Source organism: Montipora foliosa, chromosome 1 (genome assembly GCF_036669935.1).
Source record: "Montipora foliosa isolate CH-2021 chromosome 1, ASM3666993v2, whole genome shotgun sequence".
In the NCBI taxonomy this organism is placed as follows: Eukaryota; Metazoa; Cnidaria; class Anthozoa; order Scleractinia; family Acroporidae; genus Montipora; species Montipora foliosa.
The window spans coordinates 26578913-26605647 of record NC_090869.1 but is presented as its reverse complement, the minus strand read 5'-3'; the positions used below and the strand labels follow the sequence as shown (position 1 = coordinate 26605647).

The 26735-nt window shown below is 38.5% G+C and overlaps 2 protein-coding genes across 2 annotated transcripts; one reads left to right on the top strand and one right to left on the bottom strand.

The window, feature by feature from the left end:
* Positions 1-545: 545 nt before the first annotated feature.
* Positions 546-2048, bottom strand: LOC138011973 (uncharacterized). The gene has a single exon (XM_068859119.1). The coding sequence runs from the start codon at positions 2046-2048 to the stop codon at positions 546-548; it is 1503 nt and encodes a 500-aa protein (XP_068715220.1).
* Positions 2049-12076: 10028 nt separating this feature from the next.
* Positions 12077-25826, top strand: LOC137995358 (b(0,+)-type amino acid transporter 1-like). The gene is made up of 10 exons (XM_068840923.1): positions 12077-12728; positions 15036-15161; positions 16091-16190; positions 16638-16682; positions 17079-17202; positions 17533-17636; positions 21181-21277; positions 21399-21554; positions 21963-22140; positions 23367-25826. The coding sequence occupies exons 1-10, from the start codon at positions 12170-12172 to the stop codon at positions 23441-23443; spliced, it is 1566 nt and encodes a 521-aa protein (XP_068697024.1). The 5' UTR covers positions 12077-12169; the 3' UTR covers positions 23444-25826.
* The last annotated feature ends 909 nt before the right edge of the window (positions 25827-26735 follow it).

Genomic DNA, 26735 nt, shown 5'->3' with positions numbered 1-26735 from the left:
GTCACGTGTATGAGCTTTATATCCTGATAAAACACTCCTCGTTAGTGTTCTTTACATAAAGAATACTAAGAAGGCACAGCTTGTTTTTCTTGTATGCTAATATTTACCTCTCACAATTTGAACCATTGTTTTGGGTCCAGAGGGACACGCTCTTTGTGGAATGTTTTTTAAGCCGTTCCAAAAAACTCGCAGCACATGTTTTATCGGGTCTAAAAACACGAGTCGTAGCCGAGTGTTTTTAAACCCCGATAAAACACTGCTGCTCGTTTTGTAAACATTACTATACATGTACGCAGTTCAGCAATGTGCATTTTTTTTCTGTCCTTTGTTCCGTTGTTGTCACTGCTTTAATATGTATTAACAATTACAATTCCTTTAGAGTGCAGAATGTTTACTGAAGTGGTACTGCCACAACTTTATGCCAAGCCATGAAAAAAGCACACTTCACCATCCGGGCATCGCTCGATCTGAATGGTTCAACTTAGCTTGTTATACTCTAGAGGACAGTTACGTTGCTGCCAGTTAAATCCACTCTTAACCAAACATCAGCTTCCTTTTGTAGCCAAAGCTTTCAAAAAGTCATCAACTCGACCTTGAAGGGCTTCGGTAGCAACTGAGTGCCTTTTGTAGACATTGGGCGATGCAGGAGCCGGGTTCAGGGTTGTTTGAGGGTTTTCCATAGCCTTTCGCAAAGGCGAGGACGGTGATAATCCGCTTAAATCGATTTGAGAAAGTAACGCCGATCCTCGACGAGCGGAAGGATGACACGAATCAACTGCTGGATTGGAACACGACCCTCTGCGCCGAGGCAGGTCGTTCTCGGTTGCAAGGTCGTGTAACTGCCATTCTCCTAGATCTGTACTTCCCGTCACGACGGGAGGCATTGGTCCAGCAGGAGGGGAACCTGGCTGAGTCCCATGAAAAGAACTCAGGGTACGTCGCAACGAAGGCCGCGGCGATTGTGGTCTGGTCAAACCTGGTAATAGCGGCTCTGAGGTAGGATCCTTAGTTGATGGCTGCGAGGAAAGAGTGTGTGAAGCTACAGCCATCGCTGAACCTCGTCTTCCTAGCAAAGGAGAATGAGGCTGTTTGAGTCGAGGAGAGAGTGGAGCCTGCTCTGATATCTTCTCCCTTAAGAGGATCTCGTTTGTCTCAATGGAAAGTAAACTTTTATTGCAGGAAAAGCTTCGTCTTCGAAGGGTGCGGGGAGACCCGGTAAGATGATTCGACCTTTCCGCAGAAGAATCGCTGACTATTGCACAGAGCCTTCCACTCTGACCGGGAGGAACTGGCTCCTCTTCCTTATTTTCTTGCTCCGCTACGTGTCCTGGCGAAACTCGTCCTCCTGTATGCAACGGCTTCGTCGCTGGAGCACTTGTTTTTTCGTCTGGATTCATCGCAGCTGCTGTCTTAAGCGTTGTGCCTTGTCTCTTAATTTCATGTGAACTCTTCGCCAGTTGAATGAGAAGTTTCGGTGACAAATCCATTGCTTCAGGTGCCGATCGACGGCGCTGCGTACCGCGCGAGCTTTGCGAAAACACCTTCAGCAATTTCTGAGCTTCTTCCTCGTTGATGACAGTCTCTCCTGGAGGAGGTGGATCATTAGGAAAGAGGCCGTTACTGTCTGGAGAGCGCCTTCTGTCTATGTCCTTCTCACCACCATCGTCGCTTTCATTGTTGATCAAAATCGCTGGGTTTGTTGTCGACTCAGTTTTCCTCGATTCCTCTCCTGTAACTTCCATAGGCACTAAACTACCTCTACGCGGAAGGCTGGGAGACTGCAATGAACGTAAAACGCCAAGACTTATCTGATCGTCGAGGAGGCGGCCTTCCATAGCCTGGGTGTTTCGCTGTCGTCTACAATCGTATTTCACATCCAGCGACGTCTCGCATATTTTCACAATCGACTTGTGTTCCTTTTCCTTCAAGGCTTTCATCTTTTGTTCGAGTTCTTTTTCAGCTTTTTTCTCGTTCTTTAACATGAATGATACCATGCGATTTCCCAGTTTTGACATACTTTTGTCTCTAACTTTACTTCTCGTTGCCATCACAAAATCAACTCGAGTAGGCTTTCCGATTTTCTACGTCTCTCCAAATTAAGGTCTTCAGCAAATTTCAGTTTTAAAACCGTGCAAAGGAAGAAAATTAATCCTAACGGTTGAAAGAAAGTCGGTAAAATCTGCACGTACTGTCTGCAAAAATGTTTTAGACACTTGTGTACTATAGTTTGTATACTATTGTCTTCCTTATGTAAATCGCTGTTGACGCTTTTTTGAGAACCTCTGCAAAACATCTCATGCACACAATGAATTGATTCAGGCACCTGGACACGAAAGCAATTGTTTGTGTTGTTTGGTTTCCAGGATTTTCAAACCACTTTGCTTAACAATTACTGTACCAATGTCAGGCTTAGTACTTAGTCACGTATCCTTTTCAGGTCTATAAGTGGCGCTGGTCAAAATCAATTCTACCGAATATTAAACTTGTTTTATCCCTTCAATGAACAAGTTTAAATCGCTGATGATCACAAAATACGATCAGTCCAAAAGCCAAAAAAAACATCGATAGCTTTGCGGCCAGGAAGTATTAAAAAGACAAAGATTTCGTTCTGCGAACTGTTACGAAAATCAGAACAGGTCATTAAGCAATATCACTAAAAGCCCCGTTCACTTCAAAGCTTTTGTCTGTTTTCAAACCTAAAGCCCCAGTGGGAGTATATTCTGTACAAAGAGATTTGAATTGACCTTAGTGAAACCACGTTTTAGTAAGCTTTTGGTGTGTTCCCACGAGCTGGAGGACTAGAATCAAAAACCACATATTTCACGTATAACTAATAGTCAGTCTCTCTTGGAATACACTGAAGTAGTTCAACATGGCAATACTTATGTCAACTATATGAGATATACATAAGTAGAGTTGTTAACAAACTATAAATAGTCCTTTATTTCATTATATTCCAATTCACCCTCTGGCTTTTAATTCAATGCTTATAAACTTATTTCATTTACGACTGCTGGAAATACTTGTGTTCGCAGTTCCGCAGAATTTCGGTGAAAAACGTCGAAAAATAGATAACAAAAAAAGAATTGTCGACCTTGGTCTGCACAGCAACAACACGTCCGTCTCCGTGCATGAGGTTTTGTTTTGAATGCACACAAAGAAACGAATGAGAGCAAAACATTGCAAAGAACGGAGAGAAAGGTGAGGGATGTAAAAAGATTCCCCTCCCACTCTCCTTCGCTCTGGCCATTCTTAATCACAGAAAATCGAAATGATGGCAATGTAAGTGTACCTAAACACAAAGAAAAGCGAGACAGTAGACAAAATGTAATCAGCTGATTTCACGGAATATGGAATCGATATCCCTTTCATTTATGATTCGCTTCAAAATAGTCAACATATTAAGCCAAACATTATTTATTACTACATTAATCGTCGTGTAGAATGTTTAGTCTCATGATCAACTGGGTTAAGTCGACTCACCTTTGTTTCGATAAGAACCAGCATTTCTTTTGCCTTCTTTTCATCACTTCTGCTTCCTTTCCAAACTTTTTTTTACCCTCAGCGACAACTTCATATTCCCTGTGCCACAGTTTAGTAAACCGCCGTCTTTATCATGTTTGTTGTACAATGACCTTTTTGTCAAGCGAGAGAATAGAAATGAACAGCGATTGAAGCACGCACATCCGAGCGACACTCTTCAAGTTGTTATGCTGTTATTTCTAGGAAAAAAAGGGATGTATCAACATAACTATATTGGTTCTACTAGTGGCCCAGGCCTTCGGACACACCAAGGGGCTTCCAAGAAAGCACGGAAGTATAAGAGGGCTTTGTGGGAGGAGAGGTTTCGAAAGGAGATTCTCATTTCCTTGTTTTCCCTTGTATCAATGGATTATTCCAAGATAGTAGATAACTAAAATTTTTTTGCAAACTTCTTATGGTTTGGAAGAGAGTGTGATCTTATGAAGAGTCAAGTGTTTTCAGTACAGTTCAATAACATGAACGCTGGTCCTTTGATTTCAGATAAAAAGTTTGATCTCAGAACTCTGTTTCCAGGGATTTTGTTCCCCGCTCATTTGGGAGAAAGGTTGTTCCAAATGATTTAGAGAATACATGACGTATATATAATAACCAAATCAATGCGCGCGCTCTGATTGGTCAGTCTACTTAACAATAAGACCGGTAGCCCTTGCGGGCATATAGTCTATAAAGTATCACCCAACTAGTCGGACAGAAAAGGCAATATTAAAGTTAGCAAATGCAAGTTAAAGAAATATTAATTTGGGAATGAAACGAAAGAAAGCGTCACCCTTTTCGCTACTCGAGGACTATTAATAATAGTCCTCTAGTAGCGTGGCCAATCAAAATGCAGGATTTGCATTAGTCCACTAGTTGGGTGATAGTAATATGGTTTTTTGTGCCGGTAAACTAGCTCATGGAAATTTCGTTCGTCGATCGACTCTTCTGAATTATTATATAAAAGCAATAGATCACAAGTTCTATTCGTAAATCATTCGCCTGTGGCTCGTGTTTTTTCAACTATCAGCCTTTATATAGTAACCAAATCAATGCGCGAGCTCTGATTGGTCAATTAGCTATGATTTATATTGTGCCAGTAGACTCATGGAAAAATCGCGCGTCTTCTGAATTATTATATAAAAGCAATAGACCACAGGTTTCTATGGTTTATAGGCATGATAAATCACGTGGAATGTTGGAAGAACACTCGAAGAATTCTAAAATCACACGCCTGCGGCTCGTGATTTACGAATTCTTCTCAGTCGTGTTCTACCGACATTCCGCGTGGTTTATCAGCCTTTAAAGAATTTATAAACCATAGAAACTTGTGGTCTATTGCTTAAGAAAACCATAGAAACTTGTGGTCTATTGCTTAATTCATATATTTTAACTGCGGAATAAAGTGAAATAAACCTCACTTCATTGTATTCCAATTTGAAATATATGAAACGTCATATAGTCTATAAATCATTTCGTTCAACTAGTACGGGATAAACTTGAACTTGCTATTTTGATTGACCAGCTTCAGCGCCCAACGGACTTGATACTGAGCTCAGTTGTGTATTGAGCTTAAAATCCCATTCCACCCTGGACGTCATTTACATCTACATCTACATACTAAATCCCGCAAAATCTTAAAAAAGACATAACGCAGGTGGTCCGTAGAGACGGTTCCCCACAAGCGAAGCATCGCTTTAAATACTTATCGAGTATAAATAAAGATTATTGATTGATTGATTATTGATTGACTGGTTAGTGCAGTAGTTTCGATTTAAAAGCATAGTTATCATTTAGGTTGAGTACATCAGGAGGCTGGGGGGAGTTTTTATTCCAGTCACGGAATGCTTGACTTGAGCCGTAAAACGTGGCATGGGCTGTCACGCCAAAATCTTGCATTTATTCGACGACTCTTTTAAAAATTATTAACAAGTCAGTGCATTTTAAACAAATCGATGCACTTGAATTTGCTTGAGAGAATCTGAGAAACGTAACAGAACCAACCTTGAACTAAATGAATATTATACACTTACATATATGACGTGCGGGTTATTGACTAAAGGAGTGAAAGGGGTTCGAATCGTGTTGAAGCTGCCTGAATTTTTCAAGTGACCATAACAGGAGTAACACGGGGTGCCGGGGTCTATGGTATTTGTTTTCCACAGACCCCGGCACCCCCCGGCTTTTTCACCAAACCTCCTCACGCTGGTGTTAATCAACAATTAGACCCGCAGCCCGCAAGGGCTACGGGTCAATAGCCCATGAGGCGATCGCGAAGCCGAATGGGCTATTGACCTGTGGCCCTTGAGGGCGAAGGGTCTAATTGTTTTAGCATCACCCAACTAGTCGGACAGAAAAGGCAATAATAAAGTTAGCAAATGCAAGTTAAAAAAATATTTATTTGGGAATAAAACGACAGAAAGCGTTACGCTTTTCGCTACTCGAGGACTATTAATAATAGTCCTCTAGTAGCGTAGCCAATCAAAATGCAGGATTTGCATCAGTCCACTAGTTGGGTGATACTAATAGACCTTATTCACGATAGCCGCCATGATGGATTTGCCTTTATCATGCAAATTAGCTACACATTTCTGAGGGGGCAAACAACACAAGTTCGAGAGGTTATAACGAACATCTTAGCCACACAAATGATTTGTTTCACGTTCATTGAATGTTTATCACCTAAGTAGTAAAATAGAATGATTACACAAGTTACTTCGATGTTTTTTTAGTGAAAAATGAGCAGTCAAAACGTCGGCCCGAGAGGCAATCAAAAGATAGAAAATTATTATAAAAGCTGATTAATGCTAAATTCTAAAAGGTACTTTTAGCAATGTTAATTCAATATTTCGACGAGCCGATTTTCCGCAATTTGCCTTTCTTCCATTGTTTGCCCCCAGCATAACACATAGCTAATTTGCATGACGATTTAAAAACCAACATGGCGGCTATCGTGAATAAGGGCTATTGACTTCCACTACCACAATGCTCTGAGGAAGTTACTTTCTTACGTTCGTGAATTAGCGCCACCGTCATTGACACCACTGTGATGTTACAAAGCCAGAATGAGAGAGTGCAAACAGATGAATCGGGTAGTTCTATAGTCAATGATATGCAATAAAAAATGAGGCCGTCAGGAAAAACTCTTCATTGACGCCAGTTTTGAGTTGTATTGAGTATTGTTTATGTTCCCATTCAGCAAAGTACACATGCAGTGTATCAGTTGTTGAGTATATAGTAACATTCACTGTAAGAACTAAGTCAAAAAGTTTTAAATACTGGGAGGGTGACTAAATTATGCTTCGATAAATTGACCAATTTTCTTACTTTCCATTAAGTGGTAGAACGACAGTTGCATACTCTCTCCTTGTATCCCACCTCATTGCATGAGCAAAGCTAATAAGACTGCATCTCTCAGTTTCCTAGCACTGGTGTAATTAAACGCCAATCAAAACTGAATTCGAATAGTTTGATCATGACCTTGAAATTTTCCAAAGTAGTAGTACTTTCAGGCATTGCTTTAGGTTATCCTTTTGGATCCCTGAAAGCAAACAAAAAATCGAAAGAATGATTGTAAAATACCAAACACTGATAAGAAGCAAGCCCGGCGTCACTGCGTTTTTTAAATGATGCTTAACAACACGTTAAGGAAAAGGAAAGGAACTTTATTTAACTGTTTACTGAGTCGTTCTAGCGCTGGAGCACTAATTGGGGACACTGTAAACTGAAATTAACAATTAACGCGAATCAAGACAAATGTTGGTTTTTATGGAGATGGGAAACCGGAGTACCCAGAGAAAACCTCTCGATGCATGCAGAGTAGAGAACCAACAAACTCAACCCACATATGACGCCGAGTCTGGGAATCGAGACCGGGCCACATTGGTGGGAGGCGAGTGCTCTCACCACTGCGCCATCATTATGGCTAATTTTATGTTTTGGCTAATGATAAATTTACACTTAGTAAAGGAAAGTGCAACTTACTTCTGCACAGGTCTGAAACCAGGCCTTCGTTGGCCAGTGTCATCCATGATCTATATGCGCAGCTTGCAGTACGAATATCAATCTGTGCGGGAAATTTTTTTAAAATCCATCCATTCGAAAACTTACATTAAGTTACACCAAACATACCGGAAACGTACGAACAGCTGAACAGTTCTTAACACATCACTGACTGACAGAGCACGAACGGAGAAGTTTGAACAACCGATTTTCGCAGCATTAGGCAAGTGGTGAGCCAATAAGGATAAAGCTTTCACACCAGGCCTCAGCTGCTCAAAAGGTGGAAAGCGCTGCCTAGAGAATAAACGCTATTGAAACCAATTAAATTATCCACTGGATAGTGAATTATTGCGTGGAAAGCGCCACCCATCCTTCAAAAAACTAGGGCCAGATCACAGGGGGGCGCAAAGTTTCACAGCAAATGCAAAGTCTATCTCGTCAGGCAATCATCGCAAAAGTTTCACACCAGAAGGTGTAAAGCATCGCAGCAAAAGCCAAATGGTACAGTGTAAGGCCATCCAGGATCTCTTTACTTCTCAGAACCAACCTTAAAACAAATTTCAGGATACCTTACTAAAAAGGCATTTTTTAATTTAATGACTTGGAAAGGCCCTATATTGAGGCTATCAGGTCTTATACCTTTAATTTGTAATGAAGATCCAAAAACAGGAGGAAATGAAAACTTCCCCACCAATACACCAAATTTATAACACTCGGTGTGGTTTACTTAACATGTTTTCGTACATAAAGCCAATTTAACTGACAAAAAGTTTGGACAATAAAACAGATGGTGAATTTCATCTCCATGCAATTACTTTTTCAGCGGATAGCATCGAATGACAAATATTTGCATGGGTAAAAATAGAACTGTAACCAGGATAAGACATGTTAAAATGTAAAAACGTTCTCTGGTTAAAAAACGGTTAAAAAACAATCATGAGCTTTCGGCTATCAGTCTATAGCCTTTAACGAATGAAAAAATTGTAAGCGAGTGCACGGAATATATACGAAAAGGGGTGCGAAAAATTCTATAAAAATGTAATGCAAAAAGAGGTGTGAAGAAGGAGTGAAAAATAATGTGTAAAAGAGACTAATTACAATAAAATGGAGTATTGCCTAGGCAACGGCTTAGAGCTATTATCCGCGTCGAAAGTTTTTGCTGTATGCCATGATTCTAGTGTTTTTCGAACGCGGTAATTGCCTTTGTCAATAACACAAGCGTTTTCGAAGTCAATGGAGTGGTTGTTTTGCCACGCATGGTTAGCAACGTTTGAGCCCTTTGCATAATTCTTCAAATTTCGTTGGTGTTCCTTTTTTCGGGTTTGAAAGCATCTTCCGGTTTCTCCTATGTAGCTCCATGGACAGTCTTTGCATGGGATTTATAAACAACATTGGATTGGATGGGTGTTTGAATCGTAACTTTCTAAACCAAAATTCCAAACCTGGGGCTCGTTTCTCAAAAGTCCCGAAACTTTACAGGCCATTTCCGGGTGTCACAATTCCCTCTGTACCTGAACAACGAAGACGATTTAAGTCATTAAACTTCACAGCCAGTTTGCGTTTAATTACCTTAAAAACTTGTTGAAAGATCGGCTTCCCTGAACAAGCGGTTGGCAGGTTCTCAAATGGTTTTTCGGGCCCGAAAAGTTTTCGGGACTTTCGAGAAACGGGCCCCTGGTCCCAGTTGTTCAAACGATGGATAGCGCTATCGTCCGGATAGATCGCTCTCCAGAAGGGAAGTCATAGCGAAACCAATTGCACTACCCAATGGATAGTTATCCACACAAACTAGAGCCAGAATAGCATCAAACTGTTTCATTGTTGCGAACTGTAACTCGTTTTTCTTATCTTTGCGATTGATATCAAACATTTTTACCAGTTCTTAATATGCCGCAAGCCCTGCTTTCATTTTCAGTAAATTTCTGGTTGGTTACGTTCATTTTCATTTGGGTATTTCTGTTTGAAATCAAAATAAATTGCCAGTTAATTTTGTTCCGAATGATCATTTCTTGCAAAAGCGCAAGAGTATATAAATGTGTTTGCATTCTAACAAGCCCTCGTTGTCTTTTCAACCCTAAAGTAACCCCAAAAGACACACTGGAGTGAAAATGCGGAAATAGGCCTTATCACGGTTTTCGACGCCATCTTGACGGGTAGGCAAAGCGGTCAGAAATTACAGTCTTTGTATGGGAATCCGATAGCAAAAAACTTCTTCCAAAATTGAATTTTTCACAATTTCTGAATCGCAACGTTAAAATACTAGGTAGAAGATTATATTCACCAAGTTTGAAAGATGTCGCTTGGCTAGAAGACGCTCAGTTAATTTTTTGGATTTTCCACTCATTTGTCTGTAAATTTGGCTGGGTAGACAAACGTCTAGACGCGGTTCGCGGGAAAAAATTAAAGACAAATGTATGGGAAATTAAGAAAAATTAGCTCAGCGACTTATAGGCGTCGAAAACCGTGATAAGGCCTATTTTGCGGTGAATTAGAATGACAGTGTACAAGTTTATCAGTGCCAGTAATTTTAGGCATTTCAGCTCATGTTTCCTGAACATGTGACTGACGCTTTGATTACCCTAAAGACAACAAAGAAGGAAAAATGAATTTTTGATCTTGGCTACCACTATGTCGCCAGTCAAGGGTAAAAAATGTCTAGTCCACAACAACAGGTCTTTTGCCAACGAAGAGACTTTTTTGGAAATTCAAATTACTAAGGAAAATGATTGAAGACGCCCCAAGGGGTGTTATGTCTATTATCAGTCTGGCATTTCCGCCCACAAACAATATTGATAATGAAATCTAATTTTACAATTTATTCTATTCAATTGTCGCTGTCATTCTTTTCTTCGTTTTCATTTTTATGTCTTAAAAGTTTTATTATTACTACTGACACTGACCGGTGAAAATACCATAATACTCTTTCTTTGTCCCTCTAAAATTTTTGCATAAGCATTGTTTCCAGTTTCTCTTGGGACCATTACAAGTTCCGAGAGAAAATAAAAACAATGCTTATGCGAAATTTTGGATAATGGTCCCAAGAGAAACTGGAAACAATGCTTATGCAAAATTCTGGAGGGACTATTATGGTACCTTTGATATTGGCTAATTGTTTTCTTTATGGTTCAACTTCAAATCATAGTTACTATGTTCAAATCGTGTGTATTATAGCTCCATGGTAATGTTAAAAAACCGCAATTTAACAACCTGTACTTGTAATTTCGGCGACGTCTCACTTCTTTCTAGGAAATGAGATGATTTCGTGATTCGTGGTTTAAAATTAAAATAATGTCTCCGTAAAATCATGGCCTGGTTTATAGTGTGGAAAAGCAGCGATCTTTCTAGACGAAAGTGGGTTCATCTACAAAATTTTGAAAAGTGTCCCTTTGTCAATCACACTTTAATTAACGATTATTGGATGAGGTTGAGCATGATAGCGATAATTATCAAAGCCAAAGTTTGTGTTATCTGCCGAAGGCTGAGGCGGATGACACTGTAACAACAACAACAAATTATGCATATTCCTGAGCTGCACTTGTAGAGACAAGAGGACTGACTCGTCCATTTCTTTGGATGAGCGGCAAATTAAAGAATGTTTCTGCGGTTGGCAGAGTCTTCTTTCCTCTTCTCTGTTGTTTAGTGTGTTAGGTGACGTCACTTCTGCATGCATAAGACTATAGTCTGTAGTTATGACGTCAATTCTACATATAAAAAATCTATTGTCTGTAGGTATGACGTAAGAGAAACAGAGCAAGCAAGAATAGCCCATTTCCCAGTTGCTGCATGCCTCAGTTTCAAAGCGAGTCCTGGTGCACACCATTCAGATGCAAATGAGTTGCGTATTATTCTTATGCAAATCAAACTCATTTCCGTTTCAATAGTTGAGCACCGAGACGAGACAAACAGCAACTCGGAAATGGCCCATTAGCTGCTTGCTTATAGCCAATCAAAATCGCGCTGGTGGCACCAATGTTAATTTCCACTTTCGAGAATGTGTTCCTTTTTGGAATGCTCTTAGCAAGAGCAATCGTCATCTCAAGGAGGCCAATTGGATGTGATAAAATTGTTTTTGGTTTACAATATAAAATGTCTATTTTCCAGGGAAAGCAGGTGATCGTTATGCACTACTAAGTCAAGCTGCCAATCATCTTCTTTCCATTCAGCCGATTTTGACTATTTACTTTAAGACAGAAATACTCTTTGCCAAATTTCTTGTCTCGATTCATACATTTACTGATTTTCTTCGCCCATAGTAACTTGCAACCAACTTAATTAGTATAAATCGGTCAAATAGGGGTAAACGTGGTTTCTATTTGTGGGCGAATCATATTAAAAATTCAAGTCTTCTTGCCTTTTGTTTGCAGCTGGAACTTGAACTAATATTTTGGTACACGTGCGCTTCTCATGTGCATCCAAGTGATGCAATTTTCAAATTATATTCTCGCGCCAAAATAAAGTCAAATTTAATTGGTTTATGTTCTTTTGGCGGGTGTCTTGACCAATCACAATCACTGTTTTGTCATGTGCGACAACAACATCCTTAGAGGCCGCGAAAAGCGCGGAAATTTCATTCATTGACTTATTTTGAATTCGCGCTCTCGACGGGTAAAGAAGAACTTCACTACAGAGCAGTCCGGCCTCTTCATCAACCATGCCTCCAGTTCCTGTTCTTAATGAAGACATTGGGGAAAAGTTAGCAAATGAGTCTACGTCTAGCGAAAGTTTAAACCAGTCGAATTCGATGGACAAGGCAGAAGAGCCTTTCTTGGCGGACGAAGAAAAAGGAGAAAACTCCGAAAGAATACAACTTAAGAAGAACGTCACCCTTATCAATGGGATCGGCCTTATTGTCGGCACAGTAATCGGCTCGGGTATCTTCGTTTCGCCTACTAGCATCCTCGAGGAAACCAATTCGATCGGCGCTTCGCTGCTTATCTGGCTAGGATGCGGGTTGATCGGTTTGTTCGGTAGTCTCTGTTATGCTGAGTTGGGAACTTTTATCAAGAAATCAGGCGGTGAATATGCCTATCTTATGGAAGCATTTGGTCGAATTCCTGCCTTTCTTTTTACTTGGACATCAGTCTTGATCATCCGGCCGGCTTCAGGTGCGATCATAGCGTTGACCTTCGCCGAATATGTTTCTAAGCCATTTTACCCAGATTGTGAAGCCCCGACGTACTTGGTGAAGCTCTTGGCTTGCTCGTGCCTCGGTAAGTTTCAACTCTTTCTCTTCCCATCTCTAAAGAAGCCAAATAATCAGTTCAAGTCTTTTGTTTAATATACCTCTTGATGTACCAAGCGAAAAAAAGCAAGTTTAAAATAATTTGTACAATAAACATGGGGTGAGAACGGGTAAAAACGTGGATAAAACCAATCCTTTCTTTTGGCGGGAGTTATTTGTAAACTCAATGGTGATTACAACAAATGATTTTTTTAAGCGAAAAAAAAAATGGGTGCGAACTGGTTGTTCATCTTTTATCTTTTCATGTGGGAGCACGTGCTTTCTGTTTTATTATGTTTTCAATTTTAAACCAGTCGTCGAAATAAAGATAGATCATTTCAATTTCATCGCTCTTGAAAATACTTATTAACGTTTTATTTCGGTAACTCCCAAGAAACAACGATCAATTTTCTATCGAATGGTATCTCGTATGTGTTTGCCTCCATAATTACTACAAAGCGAGCGGCACGCGTTCTTAGCGATTGCGTCAGGCGACGACATTCCCTAGTACACGTGCTGTAGTTATGGAAATAAGCTACCAAAAATATGTCCAAGAAAAACGACTTTGAGAAAAACAGGATGATATCGATACGGAAATAACCGTTTATTTCCGTAGGAAATTCATTGAATTTTTTAGTGGTAAAAAAAAAAACCCACAAATTCATTTACTTCCATTAGGCATCCTAATTTTCAATCTGCAAGTCATTTGCATTTTTAGAAGATAACAAGGTAGAAAGCGAGTGTAAATGTTTTGCCAAAACCGACATTTTTCCTTTCTAATAGCTATAGATTATAAAGCCAATTCTGTCTTACATTAAATTTCAAACAATTGGCTAAAAAATATTGGTTTAATTGGTTTAAGGAAGTGAAACCCACTATTTTTAATCTTGGGGTCAATATTCCCTTTTTTGTGCTACCTTAAGCTGCCGACATTGACACCCTTATTGGAAATAGCTGGTCAATTTTCTCATCAAGAACTGTCACTGAGTTTGAACAGATGAAATGTTATTTAACATGAGAATTTGGGTTGCGTTTAATGGCACACAGGCAACAAGACAAATCTATTGTTCACATTATTCAGATGGTTTATGTATTCAAAGTAGGATGACATTGCTTATGAGACCTGGGCTGCTTTTGCTGTTAATGGGTTTAACCCATTGACTCCCAGGGGTTCCCCATTGACCAGTAAAATCGTCTGGCGTTAGACAGAGTAAAATGCTAAGTCAAAGGGTTAATTACATTAACCAGTCTTTCTTCACACTTCAAGTTTAGCTGCAGGGAGAACTCCCCATGGGCAAATATCTACTTCAGTATATGGCCTTCACAAGAGACTTTTAATGTAATTTTTTTCCTGTGACATTTTGCTAAATTGCACCCAAAAAAGAACAATGCTAAAGTTATAAAATGACTTATACCAAATGGTGTCAATTGTGACAAGATGATGTAAATAATTTTTATAATCAGCCAATATTTTAAGGCTTCCCCCATTAACATTTTCTTCCCAGTCTAATGCGGTTCCCTTATTAAAAACACACTGCACAATTTTTACCAGGAATCAATCAAATGAAAAATGCTTAAGAAAAGCAGATAAACTTATAATAAATATTTCTAACTTACTGTATATTGTGTAGTTTTCATGGAAAAAGTTGTTTTCAGGATGCAACTGTTACAAGAGACTGCTAGCTGTTCCTTCTATAATTATCACTCAAGATGCACACCTGTTAAGTGAGTGATTGTGTTTGGCTCACAATCAAGAGAAATTGACTGAAAAATATGAAGCTGAACTGACATAGAAGGGATAGTAATAACTATTAACCCTAACACAGACCTACAGTGTAACCCCCCCCCCCCCCCCCCCCACCCACGGAATTGGTGTGTGCCATCTGTGAACTGTTGCCACAATGTTGCAGATATAAGGAGTTTTGTTTTGCTGATGAACTGTGGAAGAATCAGCAGTCTTGTAATCGAAACACTTCAGATGATATCTGACAGCTGGTATTTATCAAGTGAAGCTATGATCCTCGCAGTTATGAACGCAATTTTTGCAATTGCATAAAGAAGCCTGAAAAATTCAGGACTTCAATGAGGTTTGAACCTGTGACCTCACGCTACTGGTGCGACGCTCTAACCAACTGAGCTATGAAGCCACTGACGTTGGGAGCTGGTCATTTGTGGGTTCCAATGTTCCCGTGAGGAATTAATCAACGATGAAATGTTATATGAATTGGATCATATATGAACTCCAGATATGAAATCAAGTGAGGCTATGATCCTCTTTTATTATTTTGTTTTTCAGTGATACTTACTGCTATCAACTGCTGGAGTGTCAAGTGGGCCACGAGAATTCAAGATATCTTCACATATGCAAAGCTTTTGTGCATTTTGATGATTACGATCATTGGCTTTGTGGAACTTGGAAAAGGTACTCAAAGAGATAAGGAGTATCAATGCTTTTGTTTAGGAAATCTGATAAAATGCAGACAATTTATTAGGGTTGCAGTTGAGTATTGTGAAGCCCTGCAAAATGTAGTAAAGCTATATTTCCTAAGTGCTTAAATGGTGGTTGCAGGACCAGGCCAAATGGCCTGAGTTATAACTACAGGTTCAACACAGTTGTGATCTCATTTGCTCATATATTAAAATTAAGTACAAAACAAAAGGCATCATCTCAAGGCACTGGGGAATAAACTCATACAATTCCTTACATTTATTCCCCAGAGCCTTGAGATGATGCCTTTTGTTTTGGACTGAATTTTAATAGAGATGTCTAGAGATGCATGCCAATGTTATCAAGCCTGGTTTTAACTAGTGACGCAAGAACAAGGAACAAATTTTTTTTCCCCCTTGTGCTAGAGCTTATGCTTGCGTTCAGTTGCGTCATGTGAAAACAAAACACAGCATATGCGTAAGGAAATTTGTTGCATCTGGCCAATTAAAGCACTAATTCTAGATTCCCTGCATCTGAGCATTTGAACAAAATGGCGGTTGCTGTGGTTGGTTTTCACTAGCATTTTAAGCTTCTTGTACTTGTGCTTGCATCCCTAGTGAAAACCAGGCTTAAGGCATCACAAATTATCCCTTTCACAAGCTTGTAGCTTTAATTTTCATAGTGTGTAGTCCATCTATTTCTCTTAAACATTAACAACAGCACTGGTGTCAATAAACAGGGCTTGACACTAACAGTAGCCAACTAGCCACAGGCTAGTGAAATTTCAGTTTTGGCTAGTGGATTTTGAGCTTCCATTAGCCATTGGGGCTAGTAAATATTGTGAAGCAGTGGAGTTCTGGACAAAAACAAAAATGAAAATTTATATCTCACACTGTTTTGTTGTTGGTTTTTTTTCCCCACAGGAAAGACAGGGAACTTCAAGGACAGTTTTAAAGGGTCTACTACAGACATTGGAAAGATTGGGATGGCATTTTACCTGGGTCTGTGGGCCTATGATGGCTGGTGAGTGCTAATGATGCAATGTATATAATTTGACAGACAAACGTCCTGTCATGCAGTACAAACATCAAATTTCTTTTCAAACAGAAGCATTTAAAAGGTAGCAATCAGTCTTGGTGCTTTGGCTAATAATGCATAGTGTGCTTTTAATCTACAGATTCTGGGCAGCTTTTGTGCTGAACTAGGAGTATCCTTTCTTATATGAGGCACGGTGGCCTCATGATTAGTATGCTTGACTCCAGAGCGAATGGTCTGGGTTCAGGTCCTGGCTGGGAACATTGTGTTGTGTTCTTGGGCAAGACACTTTACCCCCACGGTGCCTCTCTCCATCCAGGGGGGAGTAGAAATACTCCTAGTACTCGCTTCATGCCCTGGAAACAGGGATAAGCTCCGGCCTGATGGGCCACTTGGCTTGTATGCAGACTTTACCTTACCTACCCTTTCTTATAGGAACAACCTCAATTACTGCACAGAGGAAATGAAGCACCCTGAAAGGTAAGTGATGAATGCATAAGGGCTCAGTGACAGACATATGTGTTGAATCATACAGAAACAATAGAGGTTGTACTGTACATCTCCTGAAACCATAAGTACATCATAAGTACACCATAAAGTAAATCATAAGTAAACCATAAGTACATCTCCTGAAACCTCTCGCTAACCAAAATGCAAAAAAAGTATGATTTTTCAATATGAAGATCATGCAGCTTGAAATAATTCAGCTAGAAACTTTACTAAAACAACTTACGTACTCGTGAACACATCATGCATGCAAAAACCTAAACCCAATTAAACCATAAAATTAGACACTTTAGTCCGTAAGCTAAGTTGATTATATGTGCATGCAAATCTAGCTGTGAACTGGCCTGATATTCCTCCCTTATATTTCAGGGATATGCCAAGAGCTATAACCATTGGTCTTTCTCTAACAACTGTGTGTTACCTAGTGGTGAATGTGGCTTATATCACAGTCCTTGGGAAAGCGGGGATTTTGAGTTCTGAGGCAGTAGCCGTGGTGAGTAGAGCATTGAAGTACAACTGTACATTAACCATAAATGCTTGAATTAACACCAACACAAAAGAAGTGCAACGTAACAGAAGGGATTCTTTTCATTTCCCGTTGAAAACAGGTGCATAGGAAGTTCCAAGTGAAACTTCTTGCCCAGTTTCTTGTTTCTGCCTTAACTGCAAAAAACCTTCTAGTTAGGGTTGAAAGTTGAAAGTTAGTATTTTCGTTGTCAAAACTGTTTCCAAAGTGAGAGCTGTGTGAACTACAATGGTTATATTCATTGTTAGTAATGATGCTATTTTTAAGTTCATTAATTATTCATACATTTATTCATAGAGCGTTGGCAAACTTTACCTTGGACCAGTCCATTGGATTATCCCTGTCTTTGTGGCTTGTTCAACGTTTGGAGCAGTGAATGGACTTCTCTTCACCAGTGGCAGGTAGTGATGCTTTCTGGAATACACCCTTGTTCCTAGAGTCTCCATTGTCGTTGAGAAGAGACCCTGGTTGGGGCTGGTCACCTGTCTCCCAAAATCTGGGAGATTTTTTAAATGTGTGTTTGGGGAGGGGTGCCAGTGTGGGCCTTGTCATCGTTGCAAGGAACGGAATCACAACGCATTTGATTTTGTGGCCAGGCGACCATAGGCAAAACATTTTGGCAAGGTATTGAATGTACTACACATGGAATGCGAGGTGAAAGGCAAAAAATTGTTATCAAATCGATTGGACACAACAGAAAATATACTCGTGTTCAAATTTTTGTATGCCAATGAGAAGGTCTGGATTCAAAGTTTAATACTTGAACAAGCTCATGTGAGAGGTGGAATTGAATGATAACGAAGGATACTTCTAATAGTTTGCAAAACATTTAAAGAAAAAGAAAATGTAACAAACGTAATGTTTGTCCATGGGAAACAAATATGTTGGGCAATCGATCAGTCGGTGTCATATGTTTATGTCACTTATCTACCTCAAACTAACTGTGCAGGTATTTTTTTTTCTTTGATTTTCGTTTTTCTTTCAAATGTTAAACAAAGTGATTCCTTAGTTGCAAGCTTAGTTGCAAGCTTGTACAAAGAGTAGACAGTTTTGACTTATTTAATATATTTGAACAACTTCACGTAAATTGTCACTGTTATATTTTTGTAACTGCACACCAGTCTTCAGCGTTTAATTTGTAACACAAATTGTGAAGTATATTTTTAGCACCAGTAAAATGAAAGAGACATTAATTTTATCAAGTAAACGTACATATAGCTTTGAAAATAAATTCGTTATGAAGACTCCGGTATTCGTTTGTACAGAACAGTGTAATTTTCAACAAAACGAAATAATAACATCCTTACACAAGTTTTTGTTGTCTTAACACAAAAATTGTAGCAAACGTTAATGGGTTTTTTTTTTCTGTGGGTCGAGTTCACAGTTGAGAAGACAATACATACACTCTGATACTTGTCAATGAAAGTAGTTATTTATCGATGTTTGGGAAAACTATCAAATTTGGGAGCTTACTTAATGAAAAACAACTTCTATTTTAGAGTGCGTTTCCTTTAGTTGAATACTTTAGTTATCTACTTAATACACAATTCCAGTTTGAGATCAGTTCCCCAATTTGTCACCATATGCAGGTTGCACTTGCTGGTTCTCTAGCTACTCTGCTCCAAGAGGCTTTTTTTTTTCCGTACCCTCTCTCATGGGGAAAAAAAAAGGATTGATCAATCAATTTGATTACACCTACTTTAAATATAAGTTGCTTGGTTATGTAATAATGTTATTTACTATAGTCATCCCATAGGTTGTTATAAAGGTTATACAATTATTTATTTAACCCATTGACTCCTGGGGGACTTCCCCATTGCCCAGTAAAATAGTCTGTCGTTAGACAGAGTAAGGCAGTAGCCGGTTTTGGCCAGTTCAGGGTTTAATTAACTAAAGTACTACCTTTACTAAGTTGTCTATCTCTTTCACTCCCAAGAATGACACTTATAGATTTTACTTGGGCGTTACTAAACACAGGAACGGAATGGAATATGCCGAATGAGGCGGAATAACACGGTAATAAAACAAAATGAACAAGAATGGTGCCAGAATGACACCCAAATAAAGCAGAATATACCGGAATGAACCTGAAAATGCCAGAATTTGGTATTTTAGTGAGCGCCGATCGATTTTCAGTTGTTTCAGTCAGTTTTTGTTATGTCACGTGATTCCCTAAGGGAATTGCATGTGTTTTTGCCTTTTCTAACATTTGGAACGTGTCAATCACGAGAAAAATTTGACAGGTATATCCGTCGCTAAATGAACAATTATTTCTTGGGGAAGTAACATTTTTTTTGTGAACAAGTACAGTAGCAAGAAAAACATTGTTATTCTAATTGTTTCTGTCTATGGATCTCAAAGGCGGCTTTCACTGTGCAAGTCAGAAAACCCGTGAACATTTTTATTTCATTCTGACAGGTCAATTGTGTATTGGCCAATCAAAATCAAGTTCAGCGAACCACAAACTAATTACCATTGATGCTTGCCTGCTTCCCACGACCCACACATGATGGAGATATACAGAAATTGATTCACGCAAACGGCCAGAAGACTCTTTTTCTCTTCCTTATTGTTGGCAATAATGCCATCGAACCTGAACGCAGTGTTTCCTTGTTTGAAGAAAGAAGTCAGAAGCACAGAAAAAAGATCAATCGTTGATAATATATTTACATGAAGAATTGTGAGAACATACCGTGACTCGTTCCAAGCCTTGTTACTTCCCCTTAATGTATTTTTTTTTTGTCCATCTCTCTATTCTGCAACATTTATTCATTCACAGTCTAGGATGATAAAATTACTTTTTGTTCCTTGTCATTCCGGTCCACGCTAATCAGCTTGATTCTGATGTCCTTCTGGTTTATTCTGCCTTATTCTGTTGTCATTCCGCCTCGTTCCGGTGTCATTCGGTTTTATTCCAGAGTCATTCCGCCTTTGGCATATTTGTGTGTCATTCCGCCTCACTCCGATGTCATTCGGGCTCGTTTTGGTATATCCCGGTACCATTCTTGTTCATTCCGTCTCATTCCGGTGTTATTCCGCCTCATTCCGGCATGTTCCGTTCCTGTGTTTAGTAACGCCACCCTTGGCACTGAAACTGAAAGGATTAAGTAATGATCCGTGTAAGGTGGATAGCAATTTCCTTTGTTATGCGGCAACTGGGCTTTCCCCACATAGGAATCTTATCATTTTTACACAGAGAATGCATAAAGCTACAGGAAGGCAGTTAACGCCATAAAATTCATTTACAGCCCACTTTGAAAGGGTGTTTTTTTGTGTTAAAAGATTTTGACCAATCACAAGAGTTGAAAACAAAAGCCAAGTAACGTTTACAATTTTACGTAAATGTTCCCCACATACGATTTCTGTGGAATTCTTTTAAACTGAGACCAGATGAAAGATGGAAGATGGTTGGAAAGTAAGGATGAATATAAAACTGTTTATGAAGTTTTGTTAACCTTTTGCTGTTTAAGCCAATCAGAAGTAAGTACAGACAATAGAAAAGTTATCACCTTTTTGCATACCAATTGAATTCCAACATGTTCGTGGCCGTTGTTGCTATCGTTCTTATCTGGACCGTTTCTTAATCTTAACTCAACATAATTTATGTTAATTAATGTCGACCAACAGTCGGTGTGTTGATGGATCAGATTCATTACCATGACCGTATGTTGCAAGTGTTGTTCACTTCATAAACTAGCATTTTCTTTTGCTCAGGGGCTGGGGTTGAGGAAATAATACAGAGCTTGAATTTTTTCAACATTCATTTTTTGATGACTATCTTAAACTATAAAGTTGGCAAACTGTGTCCCTTTTTTTATATCCAAAGGTGCCCCTGCTCCTTCTAAAGAGACTTACCGGTAAAGGTTTGTCATGTTGGGGCACTTAAAAATTATTTATTTCAATTTTGTAGATTAATAATTTTATTACATTTTATGTGCTCCCCAGGTTGGTGTATGTTGCTGCCAGAGATGGCCTCATGCCTCGTCTTCTTGCAATGATTAATGTCAAAAGGTTTACACCTCTTCCATCACTTTTCTTCACGGTAAGTGGTAGCACTTTGTACGATATTAAGTTAACCACAAGTTTAAAAAAAGATCTTGAACTTTTCCTTTCAGCACAAACCTTCATTAATTCTAACCAAGATTTATCTTTCGTACTCACAGACTATAGTCTCTGTGCTCATGTTGATTCCTGAAGCAAGCAGCTTTACCACTTTGGTGGATTTCTTCAGTTTTGCAGCGTGGTTGTTTTATGGTGCAACATTCGCCGCCCTATTGTGGCTGAGACGAACCCAGGCAAATGTGGCAAGGCCTTACAAGGTATGATAAAGGGATCCTCGCTCCCAGCATTTATTACTGGATATTTCTTTACTTTTATAACATTTGTTAGTAATGTGCTGATAACGAAAAAAACACAAGGTTCACTTTTGTCTACTTTGTAATAACATTCTTCTTCGTTTCAAAACTTGTCAACCAAAAACCTGATGTTTGGGTCTATCTTCATGAAGATATTTTGATATGTTATAAAATTATTTCCAAGGACAATGACAGCCTCTGCATAGTCTTCTGAAAGATCTGCTGTGAAAAAGTGATAAGCTGTTTGTGTATTTATTTCCAGCTAAATGCATAAGCGAGGACCTACGTGTACCTTCAGGTTGCTTTCGTGATCTTTAAAGTTGACTCGCAGTTTCAGATGCCATGAAATAATTTTCTGTTGCTGCCTTGCAGATCTTTATTGTTGTTCCAATTGTCATGGTGTTGGCTTCTATTTACCTGGTTGTCGCTCCAATTACAACTGATCCCAAAGGATCTATGATTGCTCTAGCAATAGTCTTGGCAGGCCTACCTTTTTACTGGCTATTTGTTGTCAGCAACCATGCACCGAAATTTATCCTGAACGCTACCGGTAAGTTGGCTTCTCAAGCTCAACTTTCATGCAATGCTGTGCAGTGTACTGAGTTCTAACGATGTTGCATGTATATTTATCATGGGCAATGATAAATGGGACCAAAATAATTTACGGGTAATAACCCATTGACCCCTGAGAGTGACACTCAATACACCTTATTCCAAAATGACCGCCAGTTAGATATTTTTTTGTTTTTATTGAAAATTTAGACCTTGATGCCTCGTTCAAGGCAAAATATTCTTTTGAATTTTCAGCTCAAGAACGAGACTTCAAGGGCTAATTTGAATAAAAACAAAAGAATATTTAAATGACGGCCATTTTGGAATACGGTCTAAAGATTTTACTCTTTCTAACACCAGACAATTTTACTCTTTCTAAGGGGGGTATCCTAGGGCGTTTGAGGTGTGAATAGGGTTAATGTTCCTTAGAATTTTGTCCATATTTTGTTTTATTAGCACCAAACCAAAGAATAACAAATTATTGGGTGCCATTTAAGGAAAGGATATTTTATCATGTAATAATTTTATTAATAACAGCTGTTAAACTGAAACATTAAACCAAAAATGTAAGTAGAGACAAGAAGCCAGTGTCATTAGCAACAGTTTTGCAAGTTTTGAAGAGTTTTATCTTTATGTGGAAAGATAAAAATCTTCATAACATTAAGCACTCTGATAAGGACGTCTTCACATACACAGCGTTTTAGAAGAGATGTGACAATGTTTGTCCAAGTTCCACCCATAAAACCACAGGTGATACAGTCTTTGCAAGGGAGTAATTTCTGCACCGTAGTCTCGGAATAAATGACAATAAAATGGCCTCCAAACTTAGCACATGTCTTCTAGTAATTATTTCTAATGTGTGCAACACGATTTCGGCGTTATTTGACATATCTGACATAAGTACCCTTCCAAGTACTACATAATGTAATACTGTTCTGCAGAAATCGCTCCCTCACAATAATTATTACTATTTAAACTCCCACTTGCAGAGCCTGGTTCACCTGTGGTAAAACAGCAGTCAAGACAGTTTTTAGGATTTCGTACTGAATTTTATCGTAACATTGTCCAAGTTTTCTGTTGATCCATGTGCTGCCATTGATTGTTGTATCTCAAAAATGATTATTGTCAAATTATCTGAAAGTTGTCTAGAATTTGCCATAAGTTTCTGTGGCCAAGTTTTTAAGTGTTTCCTTTTAATGTTTTGTTTTTTATCCTCTACATCAGATAAATTTACGGTATGGTGTCAGAGAGTGGGCAACATGGCCTTTGAGGATCCAGAAACGCTGCCAGTCGAAGTGTAAATAATAATAATTTGCAACAACCTGCTCTACAGAAGCCTTTATCATTGTAGCCCTACTTTGAAAAGTCAATGGCATATAATATTCTTTTAGAAAAATCTTCACAAGTAAGCAAAAAGTTTGCCACGTTGTATGGGTCCCATAATTATAATGTCTATGCTTTTCCCAAGAGATGCACCTGACATACTCTGTGATGTAAACATTGATAACAAACCTCGTGATCTTCTTATTGTTCACTTGATAATACATTTTTTTATTTTACCTCTAAATGTAATAATACCACTTTGTTGATGAACATCATGTTGATGAGAAACATATTTTTAGAAGTTAAACATAATGCAATTCAAGCAAATATAATATTTGTGAAAAGTATTTGTTCATCTGTGACTGACCATGGTATGCATCCCATGATGCAACATTGCTACCAAAACTTGCACATGTCAGATGATTCTTTGCCATTTTATTTTCATTTGAAAATCCATTGAAATAATAGATTGGTATTTGTATTTCAAATTCAACATTCAGCTTTTTTACATTTCCTAAACTTGCATTGTTGAAGTTGTGCACTGAGCACCGTAAAAACATGGTTCAGGGACAATGGAACTTTCAACAACAGGTTAACTTGTGTATTGTCATAACAACAGGCACAATTACTACTACCTGATTTCATAGTTCTAGAACTCTATCAGCTTCAATTATCCAGTAGAAAGGGAAACATTAGGCCCTAGTAATATTTATTTTGTTACATTCTACTTGCAATCATTTTGACAAACTTGATTTTCATATATCGACTATAGTATTGCTTTATGAAGGGTTTTCAGTGGTGCACTGCAAACAAATTTCATATTCCCTTTACTACTTTGCACAAAAATTTAATACTGGAGCCTTCTCAACTCCTGGCTGGCATATCTTTTCCATTGCATGTGCCTTGCAATTCAGAATTGATTCAATCTTTGTTGAGATCATTCATAGCAGCTGGGCACATGGATTGGTATAGTCTTATGTTCAGGGGTTGATAGCATCTTATGTTCAGGTTGGACATTTTTTTTAATCGCATTCTTACATTCAAAGAATTCAAAATAATGTAAATTGGACAACAATAATTTACTTATATGACAGCAGTCCTTTCACTAAAATTACATAAGGTAGTTTGAAGATATTTTTGAGAGCATTTTTATAGCGGGCCCTGTGCCCAGCTGCTACGAATGGTCCCTTTGTTGTGAGTTGTAGTTGAATGTTAGCATATACTTAGGCAGAAGTTAAATGGGTATTTGTGTCAGACAATGCACACTAAGGGCTAGCTCAAACCAAGCAGCATTCTCTTAGAATCCTGAGATCTTTCTGCAGGTACCGGAGAGCATTGTCTTTTTGTCCGCTTGGGATTAGACTGTTATTTGGAGTTGTTTTGTTTGACATAATCTCTGCTACAGTACCTACAGAAGGAACGATAATATTGTTGAGACAAATGATTCTTTTTGAAGCCATGAAAGGTGATCTCTTTGGGGGAATAAATGTTCCTGTATCAGTTTTTAAGTTTATCAAGGCCCTGCAGCAAATTTACCATTTATTTTAAGATCAGATTGTAAATAGAGATTCTCAGCTCGTGTTAGGATAAAATCCAACTTGTCAAATGACTCCTTGAGCTGTCTAAATTGCAGTTTCAAAATGTTGAGTTAGTGCTATTCAGTAGGCCTTTTTGCAACAATTTGTCACGTGACCTTTTTTTCCTGCTGGTGTGATGAAATTATTCTTCCAGATATAAAATGAGCAGCAGCTCAAAATGTGCTACCAATGCCGATTTTCGTTAAGTATATCGTTTAAACTGGTGTTGTTACAGTTGAAAGAATTCATAAGTATTTGTAAACAAAAACGATGCTTTGCCACCCAGTCGTGATTGAATGATTTTTATACAAATCCAAATCAAACCACTTTAAAATTATTTCCATAGTCTGAAATTTCCTCCCTTGTGCATTTATTCTCACTTATTTGGCCCATGCTAAAAATAGGAATCTGAGCTCTGTTTGTGGCACGTAATTATGAAAAATTACACTGGAGGGCAAAAGCTTTTTGTTCATAAACAAAAGTATGGAATTTTCAAGTGTTGAAATGGTCATAAAATCTTTAACTTGAGTGGAATCCCTAAAAATTTGTATTCTGGCTAAAACAAACATGATATGTTCATTTCTGGAATTTATAAAGTCCGAGCTTTAAGTTCACTGGTTATCAGTCATGTGACCAGTTTGTTGCAAATGGCCAATTAATTTTTGTTAAGATGTTAAAACAGCAATATTAGCATTGATATCAGCTCATGTTAAGTAAAATTCAAACATATGTAGACTTCAAGAGAATAAAATGTACAATACAAATAAAACATGTTTGGACTGTGGACTGTGGTCTCTTTGGAATACACCCTCTTCTAAGCAACTTGGACGTTTCAGCCATAGGCATCTGGGACGAGTGGCAAATATGGCCAGATTAAGGCAATTCCCTAGAAACAGGACTTGTCGTAGATTTCCAATGAAAGTTTGCACACTGTTGTAACATGTCAAGCCAATCAAATAAATGTAATGTAAAAAGGGTTCATCGTATTTGTTTCCATGGTGCGACCCTGATAAATACGGCTATTTAAATTAAGCCACTTTGACAATTGCCACGCATCCCCAATGTTGGCCTAATTTAGCTTGATTTTATAAATGTATTCCCTGATATAACGCTGAGCCTGGTGTCATGCTATGGTTAATTTACGCAAGTACTTGAAAAAATGTATTTGAATGCCTTTGTGTGAACGTGACACTCCAGAATCGATTTATCTTGAGTATGGGCTGTTCAACTCGTTTACATGGCTCCTTCCGTACAATTTTATGATATTGCCAAAAAAACTAGCCATAGATTTTAGCTGATTTTTTTACTACATGAAAACAAGGTTCTCATCAAAAATATGAAATAAAAAATGCGGGTCATTGTTTTTGTAAGGATAAAATAGCCCTTCCTTGATGGATAAGACGTGGCGTCAATGTCAGCGTTAATTGCAGGAACTGCTCAGAGTTTTTTAGAAGTAAACCGCTGATCAGTTTCAATGCGTAACCATACACAAGCCTTATACATTGACATACACAAGCCTACATTACCATACACGATCCTACACAGCCCTACACAAATCTACATAACCATACACAGGCCTACACAAGCCTACATAGCCATACACAAGGCTACATAGCCATACACAAACCTACATAACCATACACAACCCCACACAAGCCTGCACAAGCCTACATTGACATACACAAGCCTTCAT

What these genes read in the sequence shown, in the direction of transcription:
- LOC137995358 (XM_068840923.1), top strand. Translation starts at nt 12,170, where the DNA reads ATGCCTCCAGTTCCTGTTCTTAATGAAGACATTGGGGAAAAGTTAGCA. An exon ending in CTGTGGGCCTATGATGGCTG is followed by an intron (nt 16,191 to 16,637) that starts GTGAGTGCTAAT and finishes CCTTTCTTATAG; the next exon opens with GAACAACCTCAATTACTGCA. An exon ending in TTCCATCACTTTTCTTCACG is followed by an intron (nt 21,278 to 21,398) that starts GTAAGTGGTAGC and finishes TCGTACTCACAG; the next exon opens with ACTATAGTCTCTGTGCTCAT.
- LOC138011973 (XM_068859119.1), bottom strand. Translation starts at nt 2,048, where the DNA reads ATGGCAACGAGAAGTAAAGTTAGAGACAAAAGTATGTCAAAACTGGGA.